The sequence below is a fragment of the Hydra vulgaris genome, chromosome 04 (genome assembly GCF_038396675.1).
Source record: "Hydra vulgaris chromosome 04, alternate assembly HydraT2T_AEP".
In the NCBI taxonomy this organism is placed as follows: Eukaryota; Metazoa; Cnidaria; class Hydrozoa; order Anthoathecata; family Hydridae; genus Hydra; species Hydra vulgaris.
The window spans coordinates 5,903,693-5,919,649 of record NC_088923.1 but is presented as its reverse complement, the minus strand read 5'-3'; the positions used below and the strand labels follow the sequence as shown (position 1 = coordinate 5,919,649).

At 27.7% G+C, this 15,957-nt stretch overlaps 1 protein-coding gene across 4 annotated transcripts in view; it reads left to right on the top strand.

Moving 5' to 3' along the window:
* Positions 1-12,466, top strand: part of LOC100209524 (uncharacterized) — a 48,043-nt gene extending 35,577 nt beyond the window's left edge. For all 4 annotated transcript variants that reach the window (XM_065795324.1, XM_065795322.1, XM_065795325.1 and 1 more), the window contains 6 exons: positions 6,352-6,888; positions 7,212-7,625; positions 7,704-8,003; positions 10,938-11,028; positions 11,124-11,200; positions 12,073-12,466. In XM_065795324.1, coding sequence (XP_065651396.1) covers positions 6,352-6,888; positions 7,212-7,625; positions 7,704-8,003; positions 10,938-11,028; positions 11,124-11,200; positions 12,073-12,110 — 1,457 coding nt within the window. In that variant the 3' untranslated portion in view covers positions 12,111-12,466. The remainder of the gene's footprint in view (positions 1-6,351; positions 6,889-7,211; positions 7,626-7,703; positions 8,004-10,937; positions 11,029-11,123; positions 11,201-12,072) is intronic.
* Positions 12,467-15,957: the final 3,491 nt, after the last annotated feature.

Here is a 15,957-nt window from a genome sequence, read left to right as displayed (position 1 = left end):
AATGAGTGGTAGCATTAGTTTTTTACAAATCAAAAGTCTATTGGCGAGGTTTTTTTAATAAAAAGATCTGACAAACTCTAGATTTAAGCCATTAATAGATTTAAAAACTTAATTTAATACAAACTACAAATTCCTGAGGTGGATCCTTGGGTTATTATCTAATTTTAGCATATCCAATTAGAGATCAGATCTCTTGTGAACAATGCAGAGTCCTTTTTTATGATTTCTATTGATAAGATTATATCACTTTTTGAGCAGAACATCCTAAATAAAGGACATAATGAAAAATTAGACAGTATAAAAGCATTAAATAAAAGATTAGCTTGTTTTCATGATGAAAAATTTCTTATATGCAAGAGAACAAAGCATTTTCTATTTGCTTTCCCACTTAGATACTTAATATGATCATCATGTTTTAAATCTTTATTATTTTTAGCCTTGTAAGGTTTAACCTTTAAAAAAGCAAAGACCTTCACATTACCAACATTATAAACAAACCATCCCAGTTTTTTAAGCCGACTAATAGAAATTAAAATTGATCAGGATTTTCAATCATTTTATCATGGTAAACTTGAAATAGCATTTTCTTTTTCTAGTTGAAGATGGGAAATAATCTATCTATGTTGTTGTCAAAAAGAGAGTGTTGTGGTCAGCAAAGTTATATGTATAGAAATCAATAAAACTTTTTTTTTTCTTGGTTATTTAAGTATCCTGAAAAGACCTAACTGTCTTGTCACAGAACACTTCTAAAGAATACTTATCTAGAATTTCATGCCATTCGCTCAATAATTTTGCTGATATGGTCAGACTAGGAATCAAATCTCAGCCTTGATTTTAAGTCCCTAACCACTGAAAGCATTACTAGTTTTTATTGGCTCATATGCATAATAATAAATAAAATCAGAAAGTTTAAAAGTTCTGATTGGCATAAGTTAAGAAAAGTTTGGTAAGGTCTGGGTATAATGGGTCTAAATATTATATAACTCATGTCTAACCCATTTGGTTTACAACTCTAACAGGTCTTGCTCTAGTGGGTTTCAGGTCCATAATAATGAGACCCAGATCCAGTTCAAACAGGTCAGGTCTAGTCTGGGGTAGACCCTATTGATTAACAGCCCTATTTGTGTTTGGATTTTGAAATTAACTTGTTTCTTTTATTTAATAGATTAAATAAAAGAAACAAGTTAATTTCATATATATATATATATATATTTACATATATATATATAAATATATATATATATATATATATATATATATATATATATATATATATATATATATGTATATGTATATTTGTATATATGTGTATGTGTATATATATATATATATATATATATATATATATATATATATATATATATATATATATGTATATATATATATATACATGTGTGTATATATATATATATATATATATATATATATATATATATATATATATATATACATGTATATATATATATAGATCTATAGTTTGTTGGATTTGGGAAGAGCGGAAGGAAAAAAGTGATTCTTACGCCAACACATACGTCACTTTTAATTACTTTTGACTTTCGTCCAACATTTCCGTGTTGGACGAAAGTCAAAACCATTAATTTAATTACAAATTAATTGCTATATAAAAAAACCACAAAAACGCAAATTTAATTGTTTTTATTTTTATTTTTTTTACTGTAAATCATGCGCGGAGTGTTGCTACATCGACTATCTTATATCCTGACTCGGAAGGGAGTGCTGCTACATCGACTGACAAATAGCCTGACTCGCAAGGGAGTGCTGCTACATCGACTGACAAATAGCCTGACTCGCAAGGGAGTGCTGCTACATCGACTGACAAATAGCCTGACCCGCAAGGGAGTGCTGCTACATCGACTGAGGGTTTGGTTGGGGCAGGCAGTCTATCAGTATTAAAAAAAAAAAATTCCGGTCTTGCATTTTAATTTTTACTTTTTGTCAACAAAATATGGAAAAAACTTTCGGACAACATCTAAGGGTTCTATATATACGTGTATATATATATATATATATATATATATATATATATATAGATCTATAGTTTGTTGGCTTTGGGAAGAGCGGAAGGAAAAAAGTGATTCTTACGCCAACATATACGTCACTTTTAATTACTTTTAACTTTCGTCCAACATTTCCGTGTTGGACGAAAGTAAAAACCATTAATTTAATTACAAATTAATTGTTATATAAAAAAACCACAAAAACGCAAATTTAATTGACCGGAATGTTTTTAAAACATTCTGAATGTTTTTAACAATATAAACAATGTTTTTATTTTTATTTTTTTTAATAAAATGTTTTTATTTTTATTTTTTTTAATAAAATGTTTTTATTTTTATTTTTTTTACTGTAAATCATGCGCGGAGTGTTGCTACATCGACTATCTTATAGCCTGACTCGCAAGGGAGTGCTGCTACATCGACTGATAAATAGCCTGACTCGCAAGGGAGTGCTGCTACATCGACTGACAAATAGCCTGACTCGCAAGGGAGTGCTGCTACATCGACTGACAAATAGCCTGACCCGCAAGGGAGTGCTGCTACATCGACTGAGGGTTTGGTTGGGGCAGGCAGTCTATCATTATTAAAAAAAAAAAATTCCGGTCTTGAATTTTAATTTTTATTTTATGTCAACAAAATATGGAAAAAACTTTCGGACAACATCTAAGGGTTCTATATATATATATATATATATATATATGTATGTATATGTTAATGTGTGTGTATATATATATATATATATATATATATATATATATATATATATATATATATATATATATATATATATGTATATATATATATATATACATATATATATATATGTATATATATATATATATACATATATATATATATATATATATATATATATATATATATATATATATATATATATATATATATATATATATATATATATATATATATGTATATCTATGTATATATATGTATATGTATATCTATGTATATGTATATATATGTATATGTATATATATGTATATGTATATATACATATATGTATATATATACTAGGGTCCATTAAACCCCCCTTTAGTAAAAATCATAACTCAGTATTTTTTATGAATAATCTAAGCCCCATTTATGCTTAATTGTCCAATATTTACATCCTTAAGTCCATTTTCTATTTAATTTCTCTAATATTATAAAAAAAAAGTTCTTTAAAAATAAGTCAAAAGTTATAGACTTTGTATTAAGAATACAAAACATGAATTTTTACAAGTTTTTTGTTATCATTTGTTATATAAATTTTATTTTAAAAATGCTTCATTTGGGTACCAGATTGACTTTTGAATAATTTTTTTTAATAATATTATAGAAAATGGACTTGCATGTACTTAATATTGGATAGTTGAGCTTAAATTGGACTTGAATTATTCAAAAAAGATAACTTCAGCACATAAAAAATACTGAGTTATAATTTTGTTTCCAAAGAGGTTTTAAGGGAATCTAATATATATGAAAAACATAGGGGAAAAAACGGCATAGTTACAGTTAAAAAGTTTTGAGAAAGTATATATTGATTATTTATAAAAATTTTTGTATAAAGTTAGAAAATAAAACTTTTAATAAAAATTACAAATCTTTTATTTAATGTACACATTAAATAGATTAATCAAGAAATTTCTCCTAATTTGTAGACTTCTTTACTTTTTTTCATAAAGTCTTTTTTAAATGGTCAAAATATACTATCCCAAAACTTTTTAAATACAGGCGGCATGAAGAGCCAATGCACCTGTATATATATATATATATATATATATATATATATATATATATATATATATATATATATATATATATATATATATATATATATATATATATATATATATATATATATATATATAAAACAAAATTTTAAAAATAAATGGTTAAACTAAAACTATTCTAATCCTAAAGAATTCTTAGAGCAATAATAAATTAGTAGAAAATCTCTTAATAAAAATTTTTCACTTAATACTGTGTTTCAATAAAGACTCATCAGAAATGCTGATGAGTCTTTATTGATATATATATATATATATATATATATATATATATATATATATATATATATATATATATATATATATATATATATATATATATATATATATAAAACAAAATTTTAAAAATAAATGATTAAACTAAAACTATTCTAATCCTAAAGAATTCTTTTTAAAATTAATTTTTTTAACTTAATTTAGTTAATTTAACTTTCTGGTTGCCAAAAAATATTTTTTGCCGGTTCCGAGCTAGCTCCTTTTTTTGATAATTTGGAAGATCAAATTATGAGTATTTTTCTTAAAGGGATTTGTTAATGTACTATGAAGTTATTTTTTGTATGAAAATTTTTTTTGTTAAATTAAACTGTAATTAATAATGCCATTTAAAGTTTTATGATAAATAAAGCATTTGATACTTTGACATTATATGTATAGATTGAATGTTAAGTATTTTAATCTTACTTTGATCCACTTAGAAATTTAATACTTTATAAATTATACTTGAGCTGATGTATAAAAAGTTGTTTTTAAATACATTCAAAAAAGTGTTAGCATTTTTTTAAAAATTATTTTTGATAAAATTATTTCTTGTATCATGTTTGTTGCATACGATACTTTAAAAGTTACTTTAAAACATTAGTGAGACACTTAAATAAAAATTCAGATGATGAAAATTTTCTAGATAAAGCTATACAGGAACATGATGAGCAACATGAGGAGCATTTGCGACATGATAAAAACGAGAATGAAAGTGCAGTAGTTTGGTAAAGAAAATCTAACCTTAGTTCTCCAAGGGTGTAAACATACCAAGATTGTGGTGATATGCTGTGTTGTTCATATTTATAGCTAGCTAATTGTGATGCTTTACAAGATACATACACTACCCTACTTTTAGCAAAGGTCGGATATGTTGTGAATAAATTAAGAAATTTATGATACATTTCTAGCTGCAGTTTATGTTGATGCTAGTTGTAGAATATTGTTAGAAGAGAATCAGATATATGAGCAAAACAAGGCCTAAAAGCAAAAATAACTTGATGAAATAAGAAAAACAGTTGAATCATCTTTTTTTTTTTTTTTTTTTTTTTTTTGTTATTCACCTCCTCAAGGCTGATAAAGCCACTACAGATGAGGAGGCTACTTAATAGTGGTTATAACCCTCTCTCAACTCTATAACTCCGAAACACGAACCTTGACGAACAAGGCCGCTGCGCGGAAAAACAAGTTAAATCATCTACAGTTGAATCATCTACAAGTTGAATCATCTACAAGTTGAATCATCTACAGCACTTCATTCAGTTTTAAGTAAATCTAATTCTGATGAAGAATTAGACAAGTTTGAAAAAGTGCTTGATAAAAAAGAAAACTTGAGAAGTGTGACCAAATTTAATCTTATAAATAAAAACACCTTAAATACAATTTCATGAACTGTCACGACCGGAAGAAAAGGAACATTTAAAAGTGAAATCAGCTTTTGAAGGAATTGAGGAATACCCAAAAAGGATACAGAAGTGTGCAGAGTAGACACTCCTATGGCTTTCTCACAACTAAGTGTAGAGAGGGTGTTTTCTGGATCTAAGTTTATATCAAGCAATCTTGATATAATCACCAAAACCTGATATTTTATGAAATATTTTATTATTGTAATTTGTTTCTTTTGGAGCTAAGAATTTTAATGATAACAGAGCCTAAAGCTGGAGTTTTTTGACCTCGGCTCCAAACTCTGTAAATTTTAAAATAAATTATACATACACACACAGATATATATATATATATATATATATATATATATATATATATATATATATATATATATATATATATATATATATATATATATATATTACAACCCTTTCTCCTTTAAAACACAAACTTTGGCAAAGTAGGTTGTTGCACAAAGAAACAAGTTGAGCACAGTAGGGACTGGGAATGGAATTTAGTATTTCTAGCTTATCTTTTCCTATCTTTATTTCAGTATGACATCATCAGTGAGTTTCTTTCGAAAAATTTTTATCTTTTAATCTTAGATTTAATTCAAGAGATTTTCTAAAATATTTAAATAAATATTTTCTTTAATGTTCTTCTTGAGAGACAAAAATACTTGTACTTCATCTGTGTTAAATCAATTTTAATGCATTTTATATTTTTATTATTTTTATGATCATGACACACCAGTACAGGCTCCTAGATCTTAGCTAAGAGTGAAGGCTTGTGATGAATAATTTTGATGAATAGTTATTTTTGTTACTACTTACCTTATTTTGTTTTATTTGTATTTTGTTTGATATTATATTTAAATTTACTAACAAATTTTATTATTGAAGATGAGAAGACACCTAAAGTGAATCTGCAATCTGTTAACATTTCATCTTCAGTAGCACCTTCAATTTTACCTGTGGCTTCTGTAAAGAAAATGCCATTGGTTGCAAGTGAAAAATTGCAATCACATCCGGCAAATTCTGTTTCAAACAGTAGTGATCAAGAGGTTGAAGATGAAGACCTACTTCATGCATTACACTCCCTTAATACAAATGTTGCTCAAACAACTGAAAATGCAACTAAAGAAGACTCAAAGTGTACTCCTGGACTTCTCAAATCAAATGTAACATTGAAAGGTGGTCGTAATTCTGGTGAGTTCATTGAGATAAAAGGGTTAAAAGACATGAAAGAATGTGTAGACAGATGCTGTGTAGATAGAGATAAGAAATGTAACTTAGCTTTTATGTTGGGAGACAGCTGCTATTTAGTCTCTTGTAAAAATAAAGATTTATGTAGAACAATACCAGCTCCTCCAACTAAGTTTAATCCTTTGGTTCAATATGTCCGTGGATTAGAAGAAGAACCAATACCTACCACTTTAGGTAAGTAAAATTTATAAGATATATATAAATATAACAAAAACTTTTTTGTTTTTATATTTTTGGTATTAATGAGTTTATAGTTTTGCTGAATTGTTTTGTCTAAATTGTGACAAAAAAGCTTCTAAGTATTGAAATTTTTATTTAATTTAAAATTTTTGCTACATTTTAAAGATCTCTTTTGCTTTATTGTTAAGGTTCTCTAAGTTACTAGTTTATATGTTATAGTTAAAGCCTAAAGTAATTAGAGCTCTTTATTTTAAAGATATTCATATGTATAAGTTTAATATAACTAAATTGAAAAATAAATAATTATTTTAATCTAGCTACTACTACTTCTACTACTGATACACCTGTGACATCAGCAGATCAAACAACAATAAAGCCCACAGTAACAGCAAAGAGCAGTAAGCCTAAACTGAAACCAAAACAAAAGTCATGTGTTAGTCAACCAATAGTTAAAGATCATTCATTGCGTGGTGGAAAGAAAGCTGGGAAATTCCAAATTTTTAAAAGTGTCACAGATATGCCAACTTGTATCAATAAATGTTGCCAGCAACAAAAGCAATGTGATGTTGCTTACATGGAAGATGGGAAATGCTATGGCATACAATGTTTTAAAAAATCTGCATGCACTGCTGTTGATCTTCGAGATAATGAAGTTGAACCAAAGTTTGCCTACATGGATCATTTCCTAGAAAAAGTAGAAGAAGAAGAAGCTGAGGAAGAAAAGTCAACAGGTGAGTTTTATTTTTACGCAATTTGTAAAAGGTTTTTATTTTGTACTTTGAATTTATTTATTGTAAAATCATTTTAAGATCTTGATGTTAGTGAAGAAAGCGCTTGCTTAAACACTGAAATAGTGAAAAACAAAACATTAAAAGGAGGACTTAAAGCTGGGAAATTCCATCCTGTTGGAAAAAAAGATATGAAATCTTGCATCAATGTTTGTTGTGACCGACCAGATTGTGATATAGCTTATCTTTTAAATGGTCATTGCTATGCAATTGAATGCAGTGATGTTAAACTGTGCCAAACAACAGGAGAGCCAGCTACAACAAAAGACAGTGTTCAACTAGCTTATATGAATAAAGCTGGTCCAGGCGAAAAGCAAAGAGGTAAGTTCAATTTTTGTCAAATGTCTTTTGTAGGAAAAGCTACTAATATTTAATTAAAATATTTTTGTTTCAAAAAAAAAATTTTTTCAAGAATTGTTTCAAGAAATATCTTTTAAAAAAGAAATATTTTTACAATATTATTTCTAGAGAAAACATTTTTTTTAAATGGCTTTTTGATTTATTTTGAATTTGTATAATAATTTTTTATATAATATTATGTGATAAATAACTTTTGCGATAGCCTGAATTATTTTTATTTTATAAAAGTTTATTTTTAAATTAATTAATTCTTATCAATTTAATAATATGAGATGGTAAACCATTCCAAGCATCTACAACTCTATTTATCTATTGACAAACATTGACAACTCTATATGAGAAAAAATATATGTAGCATTACTTTTACAGTATGACTTAATTAACTTTTGGTTATGACTCAAAAAAGGTTAATATTTCAATTGTTTTAAATATTGAGTAGTTTATCCAACCTAAGGGGTAAGCAGATTCTAACCAGCCTTGCACCCCTTCTTTATCTATTAGGGTGGCGTAAATGCCTTTGTAAAACATTTTTTCCAGTTTAGGATGTTGAATGCTGGATCTTTTTGACTCAATCCATGGGTTTTGCTAGTGTCTCTATTTGTATGACTAGGTAACTCATTCTATTATCTCCTAATGAAAGTACAGCTCTAAAACTCAGTTTTATGGTTCTCAGGCTGGCAGATAGTCAGATTTTCCAAACTCTGTGGTAGCTCTCAGAGAGGCTGATTCCATCAACAATTGTAAAATATCAGAGTACTAACAGTGCCATGTTGCGCATGGATGGTGTCCCTGTTTGTACTTTTGGTGTACTTTGTCAAGGTCACATTTGGAGCCCTTTGTTACGGCTTAGGGTTTCTTAATAGTAATGAGGCAAATGCTTGATATAGCTGACAAACAGGTTGATCCATTGCTTGACATCGTATCACTCCAGCTTCTGTATCTAAAGTGATTTCCTGCTTAGACTCTTCTACAGTTTGTGGTCCAGACAACATATCTGTTATAGTCTTGCAGAAGTGTTATTTGTAGCTGTTGTCTATACTTTCAAAACTATTTAACAAGTGCTTATCAAAGTCTTGTTTTCCAGCATGCTGGAAAGTAGCATCTGTTATCCCAATTTTCAAAAATTCTGAGTCTTTATTAACAAGCACTTAATCTCTTATTTTGAATCTAATAGTTTTCTGATCATCGATATGGATTTTGATCTTCTTGTTCTACAGCTGATTAACTAACAGTAATAATCAATCGATTTATTGTGCATTAGATAGATGTGGAGAGGCTAAGACTATTGCTCTCGACATTTCTAAAGCTTTTGATAAAATGTGGCATTTTAGTCTTCTCTTAAAGCTCTCCTCTTACATTGTGTCAAGAAGCATCTTTAAGATTATTAAATCCTTCCTTCCCAATAGTAGTATAAAAGTTGTCCTCGATGGACAGCACTCCTTATATCCTGTAACTTCAGGATTTCCTCAAGGTTCTATCCTTTGCACTATACTTTTTTTAACTGACATTACCAATCTCCTAGATATTCCCACATCTAAAGTGGCATTGTTCGCTTATATTTGTCTTGATAAGAAGCTACTCTCTTATTGCTTTGAGGAGGCATTTAAGCTTGAAAAAGACCTCACTTCTCAGATAAAACTCAATTTTTTTCAGCTAATCATTATAGCAATAATCTAGACCTTCCTATATTTATGAACAGTAATGTACTTGATGAGTTATCTACCCTTTGTCTTCTAGGGCGAACTCTTACTTCCGATCTTTCTTGGAAACCATGTATCAAATCAATTGCAAAATTAGTAACTGCTGAGGTTGTATCTCTTTATCGTGTTCGCTACTTTTTTACTCAGGATTCTATTCTTTATCTTTATCTCAAATCTATTTAATTATCTAGGGTGGGTTTTCCAATGATGCCCTCTTGAAGCCAACCTCCAACCATTGTCACATTTTTGTAATATTGCTTCTGTTTAACTTTTCTTTAAATACTATAATGGGCACTGCTCTAAAGAGCTAGCGCCTCTTGTGCCATCTGCTAAAATTTATTCTTGTGTTATTCGTCATTCTATTAAGTCTTATCCTTTTACTGTGACTGTTCCTAAATGCTCTAAATATTCTTATTTGTCCAGTTTTTTTCCTCCAACATCAGTTCTTTTGAATTCGCTACCTTTATCTTGTTTTCCTGATTCATAAAATTTGCAATACTTTAAGTGGTCTGTTAATCGTTATCTTGCTCTATAAACTTCATCTTTTCTCTTCCAGTAACTTCCAACTCTAATAGTGGTTGCTTACAGCTATGTTGGAAGTGAAGATAAAAAAAATCTCTTTGCAACTTTTCTTTATTTTGTTGAAAAAATCCTCGTATTCGACGCTCTTCTAGTGTTGTTAAGTTCTTTTTATGTAATCTCATTTCATATAGCTTATTAAGATACTTGCTGAGATACAAATTTGTATAATCAGAACTTAAAACCTTATTGAACCAAAAATCTTTTTGTTTTTAAAAACTTTTTAGCCACTAAAACCAATTCAGAAAATTAACTATATTAAATTAATTTTATATAATTTAATTTTACCAATAAATCAACCAAAAAAAAACATCATTGTCATAAAGTTTTAATTTATTTAAGTATAAAAGTTTTAAAAAAAAACTATTTTTAAACTTGTCTTTATTGCATAATTTAATAACAAAGTTTAATTCTTTGTTTAAAGTAATTTTATTTAACAAAGTGTTTAAGAGCCAATCCACTGTACTGGTTATAAAAAGATTTAAAATAATATTTTATTCTTGCCAAAATCCGGCATGTTGTTAACTTTGTCTGCAGATTTTAATTTGTTTTATGTTTTAGTAATGTACGTCTCTATTTTGATAACCATAATGTTTAGTCGGTTTATGTTTTTCAGATTACATGGTTGTTTATATAATTGTTGGATCACTGGCATTTGCAGCAACTCTTGGTGGGCTTATTTGGGTTGTATTTGCTTTTACCAGAAAGTATGTTTAATCTGTTGCTTGTTCTTCTTTTTTTATTCTTTTTTCAGATTTTATTTTTTGACAGTTTTTATTTTAATGTATGTAATTATTTAAAGACAACGCATTAAGAACTCACATCAGAGATTACTGGATGAAGAAGACGATGAACCAGATGAAGTTCTACATAAAAGAAGTATATAATTTTTTTTTATATAAATTTATTTCTGTTAATACCAGTGCAAATTGGTCCATATATAAAAATTATTTATATCAAAGAAAAAAATAGTTTTTATACAAATATATTATATTAATTTTTTTTTAATTAAAAAAAAAAAGGAAATGTTTAATTTTAAATCTTTTAAAGCTGTTAATCGAATCCGCATTAGTTTACTAATATACGCCTATTTTTACCTATTATATATTTTACTTCCAGGTTAATCTAAATACACTTTATGCCACCCAGGTACCCATATACATTATATACAGTTTACTGTTATGCCTAGGCCCAAAAAATTAGTTGCTAGGAAATCATAGCCATAAGTTATTAAGTATTATGATAAGATCATTATATACAGCATTATATACAGCATATTTTGGTAGCATTTTTCTACAACCAATGAATTATAACAAATGCATAAAAGTTTATTTAGCCAGCTCTTTCATTGAGTTTAGTGCATGGCCAAGAATTTCATTATAATAACGTAGTGTCAAAAAAAAAAGATTTGTATTGATGGAATTAATTGTAACTTTTTATTTAAAATCTAAATTAAGCTTTTTCAAACCTCACTTCAAAAAAAAAAGTTGCATAACTAAGCACTTATGAAGCACTTAATTAAGCACTTACTTACAAGAAATCATTTGCGAGAGTTTTTTGTAATTTTTAAAGTAAATGTATAAAAAAAATGAAAAAAAAATCTTCAAAATTTTTCATTCAAACTTAAATTTTTATTCCACGCAATCATGTTTTTTGATTTACTATGCAAACCATTTCCTTTAAAAATTGTTTTTTTTTTACTTCTACTACTAGTATTTTATACAGAGTTGAATATTTGTTTACATTTTTAGCATTGAGAGCGCCTAGACATCGTCAACAAAGATACTAGATCGTATTTTATAAAAAAGAATGTTAAAACATTGAAAAAACCAAGTAATGAGTGACAAGTTGGTATACATCGAGATAACTATACATCTTTGGTTTCAACTGTTGCAGCCACGGAATATCAAAGAACATATTACGTTTTCCTGGAATGTTTGCTAGTGATTACAATAAGAAAACTTTACGCCTAAGTTGGCATCGAAGTGCAAATAACGCAGTTGCCGTTGTACAAATAACCACTTTTTTATTTAAACTTCCTGATTTTACTTTTTGAAAATGATTTCGAATTGTAATTTATTTACATCGTTCGCTCGTTTTGTTCAGTTAGAAATTTATTTTTATACTAAATAGAAACATATTTTTTAACATGCACCTCTTGTAAATATGATATAAAATGTATGAAATTTAAAAAAATGCGTCTGATTATTTCTAATTATTACGCGTGTATAGATTAAACTGGGGTAAAAGTAAATGGTTTAGCTTTAAATTCAAATATTTTTTAAAGAAAAAAAGTATTTTTGTTTTTTGTTTTTTTTGTTTTAAAGAGAATTTTTTACATTATATAAATATTACATATATAAATATTACATAAATATACATTATATAAGTTAAGAAAAAATACTTTGAAAATCTTTAAAAAAATCGATTTTTATGAAGAAAAAACGTTTACTTTTTCCCTTATAATTGGGGAAAAGTAAACTAGTTAATTTTTAATTACAATTTTTAAAGATATTTAGAAAATCAAAACTAAATAAGAATATTAAGAAAATCAAGCAAGATTAATCAAAAATAAAATGGAAACTAATCTTATTAGAAATTAAGTATACAAAAAACTATTTTAGTCAAATATGCGGAAAACTATTTATTAATTAAAAAAAAGAGTTGTTTCATCGGCACAACCAGGTTCCTGGCATTTTTTCATGCAAAAAACTCTTCACCAATTTTGTATTTTTTGGAGACTTACAACTAAAGCTTCATATTGGTACCACATTTTGTTTTGAGTTGGCAATGCTTCTTCTCAAACTCTGCGACACTTTTTGCACCTCTTGATGTCTTAGTCTTGTCTTGGTTTTTTTAAACATTACACTTGCTGAGTTTCACCTGAAGCTAATTTTGCGCTTCTTTATAGACATTGGCTTTCAACTCTCGTAATGCTGACTCTTTTGGGTTTTTTTTGCGTGTCAGTATGATGGCGCTGTATAACATTTTCGAATTGCCTTCGAGTCTTTCTGTGAAGTGTTGCAACATTTGATACGTTTGAGCAGGAGTCACTGGTGTTGTTATTGAATTTTGAAGTTGGCAAATCGTTTGAGTTTGATGCTGACTGGTGTTAGATGATTACAGAGGCTGGGAAGAAGATGGTAAAACAGGCTCAGTTGAGAACGATGAAGCAAGCTCGGATGGAGATAATGAAGCAGGCTGAGATGGTACATGAAATAGTTGAGCAATTTGTAATTTTTTAGATAAATAGCAAAGGCTGTCATACTTATTTACGTTTTAAATAATTAATAATATTAATTAGTTTAACCGCGCTCATCTTAATGCATAAGAGAGCAATTAGCATGTTTACTCTTCCTCGGAAAAACATTTATTTTGGTTTTTTGCTCATAACTTTATTCCGAAACTAGCAAATTCAATTTTGAAAAGAGAACTTTGATCGTCATAAAGTTCTCTACAAATTAGCTTTTTTTGTTTAGTAAAATCTAATTTTGGTTTTGGGAGATTTGAAGTTGATTTTTTAGAAAAAAAATGAGACTTTTGAGGTTTGCTAAGGCAAAATTAAATTTTTTTTTTTAATGATTTTTACACCTTTAGATAGAGAACAAAATTCTCTTCAAAACGGTGCCTCGCATTTTTAAAGAATTTTTTGGTATAGCTTTCAATAAGTGCAAAAGAAACTAAATTGCTAAACTGTTCACTTTTTTTTTCGTTTACTCTTACCCCAGTTTACTCTACTTCGCGTGTTGATTTTTGGTACTTTGTGTGTTGACGTATATTGCGTGTTAGCGTTAACATCGCGTATTGACGTTATCGCGTATTGGCGTTAGCATCGCGTATTGACGTGTATTGCGTGTTGACGTTGGCACGAAAACATTTTGTTTTAATATATCTCAATGTTTCGCATATTTCTTATTTCTTTCTATTTTGATGTAAATTTATATTTTTTTAAAGTTATTTTTTTGTCTTATTAAAACTGATTAAGATTAACAAGAAAATCTTTTTCTAATAAATAAATATTTCAGTTAAAAATAAATACTTCAGTTAAAAGATGTTCTAATTTTATGGTACCGAAACTTAACAATAAAAATTGATCACGTGTTTAAAAATTTATGTGTTGCAAAATGCTGAAAGCTAGAGAAAGAATAAATTGATACGACATTGCGACCCGCAAAAAGAAAAATATTTTAAAAGCAATGAAAAATTCTGAAAGATCTACACTTTATCATGTTGCCTAAACAAATAAATTAAAATTTATATTTCTCTCAACGACCTGAAGATGCAGAAATTATCGATTGATTAATGTCGATATAATCGCAAATCATAATTATACACCTGATTTAGGTTTAGCTATATCCATTGTTTGAAAACTAAAACCAATTAATAAGAAATTTAATAATGACATTCTTTTTAAATGTCTTCACGGTCATACCCAAAATAAAATAAATAATTTATTAGGGTTGTTCACTTTCGCAAAAGTTTAGTTTGCGGTTTAAAAAAAAACTTTTTGTTCCGGTAAATTTGAAACGGTTTCTAATTATTTAATTTTGAACCGAAATGAATTTTACTTTTCGAAATACACGATATTCTATCGATACATTTTTAGTTCATCAAAAATTCTAAAAATAGCATCGAAACTATTTTTCGCTTTCTGAAAATTGTACAAAAACATATTTCATTATCGAAAATTTACCGAAACAATTTTTCTCTTTCGAATCTCTATAATTTGTATCTAAATATTTTTATATGATCGAAGTTCTAAATATGGCACCGAAGCAATTTTTTACTTTCGAATCTTTATAATTTGCATCGAAATTTATATTATCGAAATTTAAAAAAACGGTATCGAAAAAATTTTTTACTCACAAAATTATGAAAATTACTTCGAAATATTTATTTTATTACATTAATTCTAAAACCTTTTTTTAGATAAGTTCATTGTGTGTGCGTGTGTGAGTGTGTGTGTGTGTGTGTGTGTGTGTGTGTGCGTGTGTGTGTGTGTGTGTGTGTGTGTGTGTGTGTGTGTGTGTGTGTGTGTGTGTGTGTGTGTGTGTGTGTGTGTGTGTGTGTGTGTGTGTGGATTTCAGATAGGTTTCATATGGATTTAAGTTTTGTTTTATAAGAATTTTTAGTACCATCCTCATCTATATGGCAAAAATGCTTGTGATGTTTTAACTCAGTTCTATACGTCCGCTATTACAATAATGGTCTATTTGTGTTTTGCATAATAAATTGTAGAAAAATTTAGATTTCATTTGCAAGATTGAAGGTAAGTTTTTGCATTTCATTTCCGGCATAAATTATTCAAAATTTACTTTTTTTGAGCAACTTTTTACATTAAATTCGAATTACTGTAATTTACTTTAGTGAATCAATTAGAATACGTTTTAATATTATTCATGCAAGCTTTGGACTTTTTTCACTTTTTATCACTTACCGGTTTTTTAAAAATTTTTACTCGAAATTACTTGAAAATACATTTAAAACGTGTGACAATTGTAAATAAATATTTGAAATCTATGAGGTATTTTTTCTTAAGTCTAACAAGTGTCCTTAAAATAATTATTTAACTTAAAAATCCAAAACAAAATAATGGTCCAGCTCTGTGCGGCATAATATGCCGCAGAGAGCTGGAC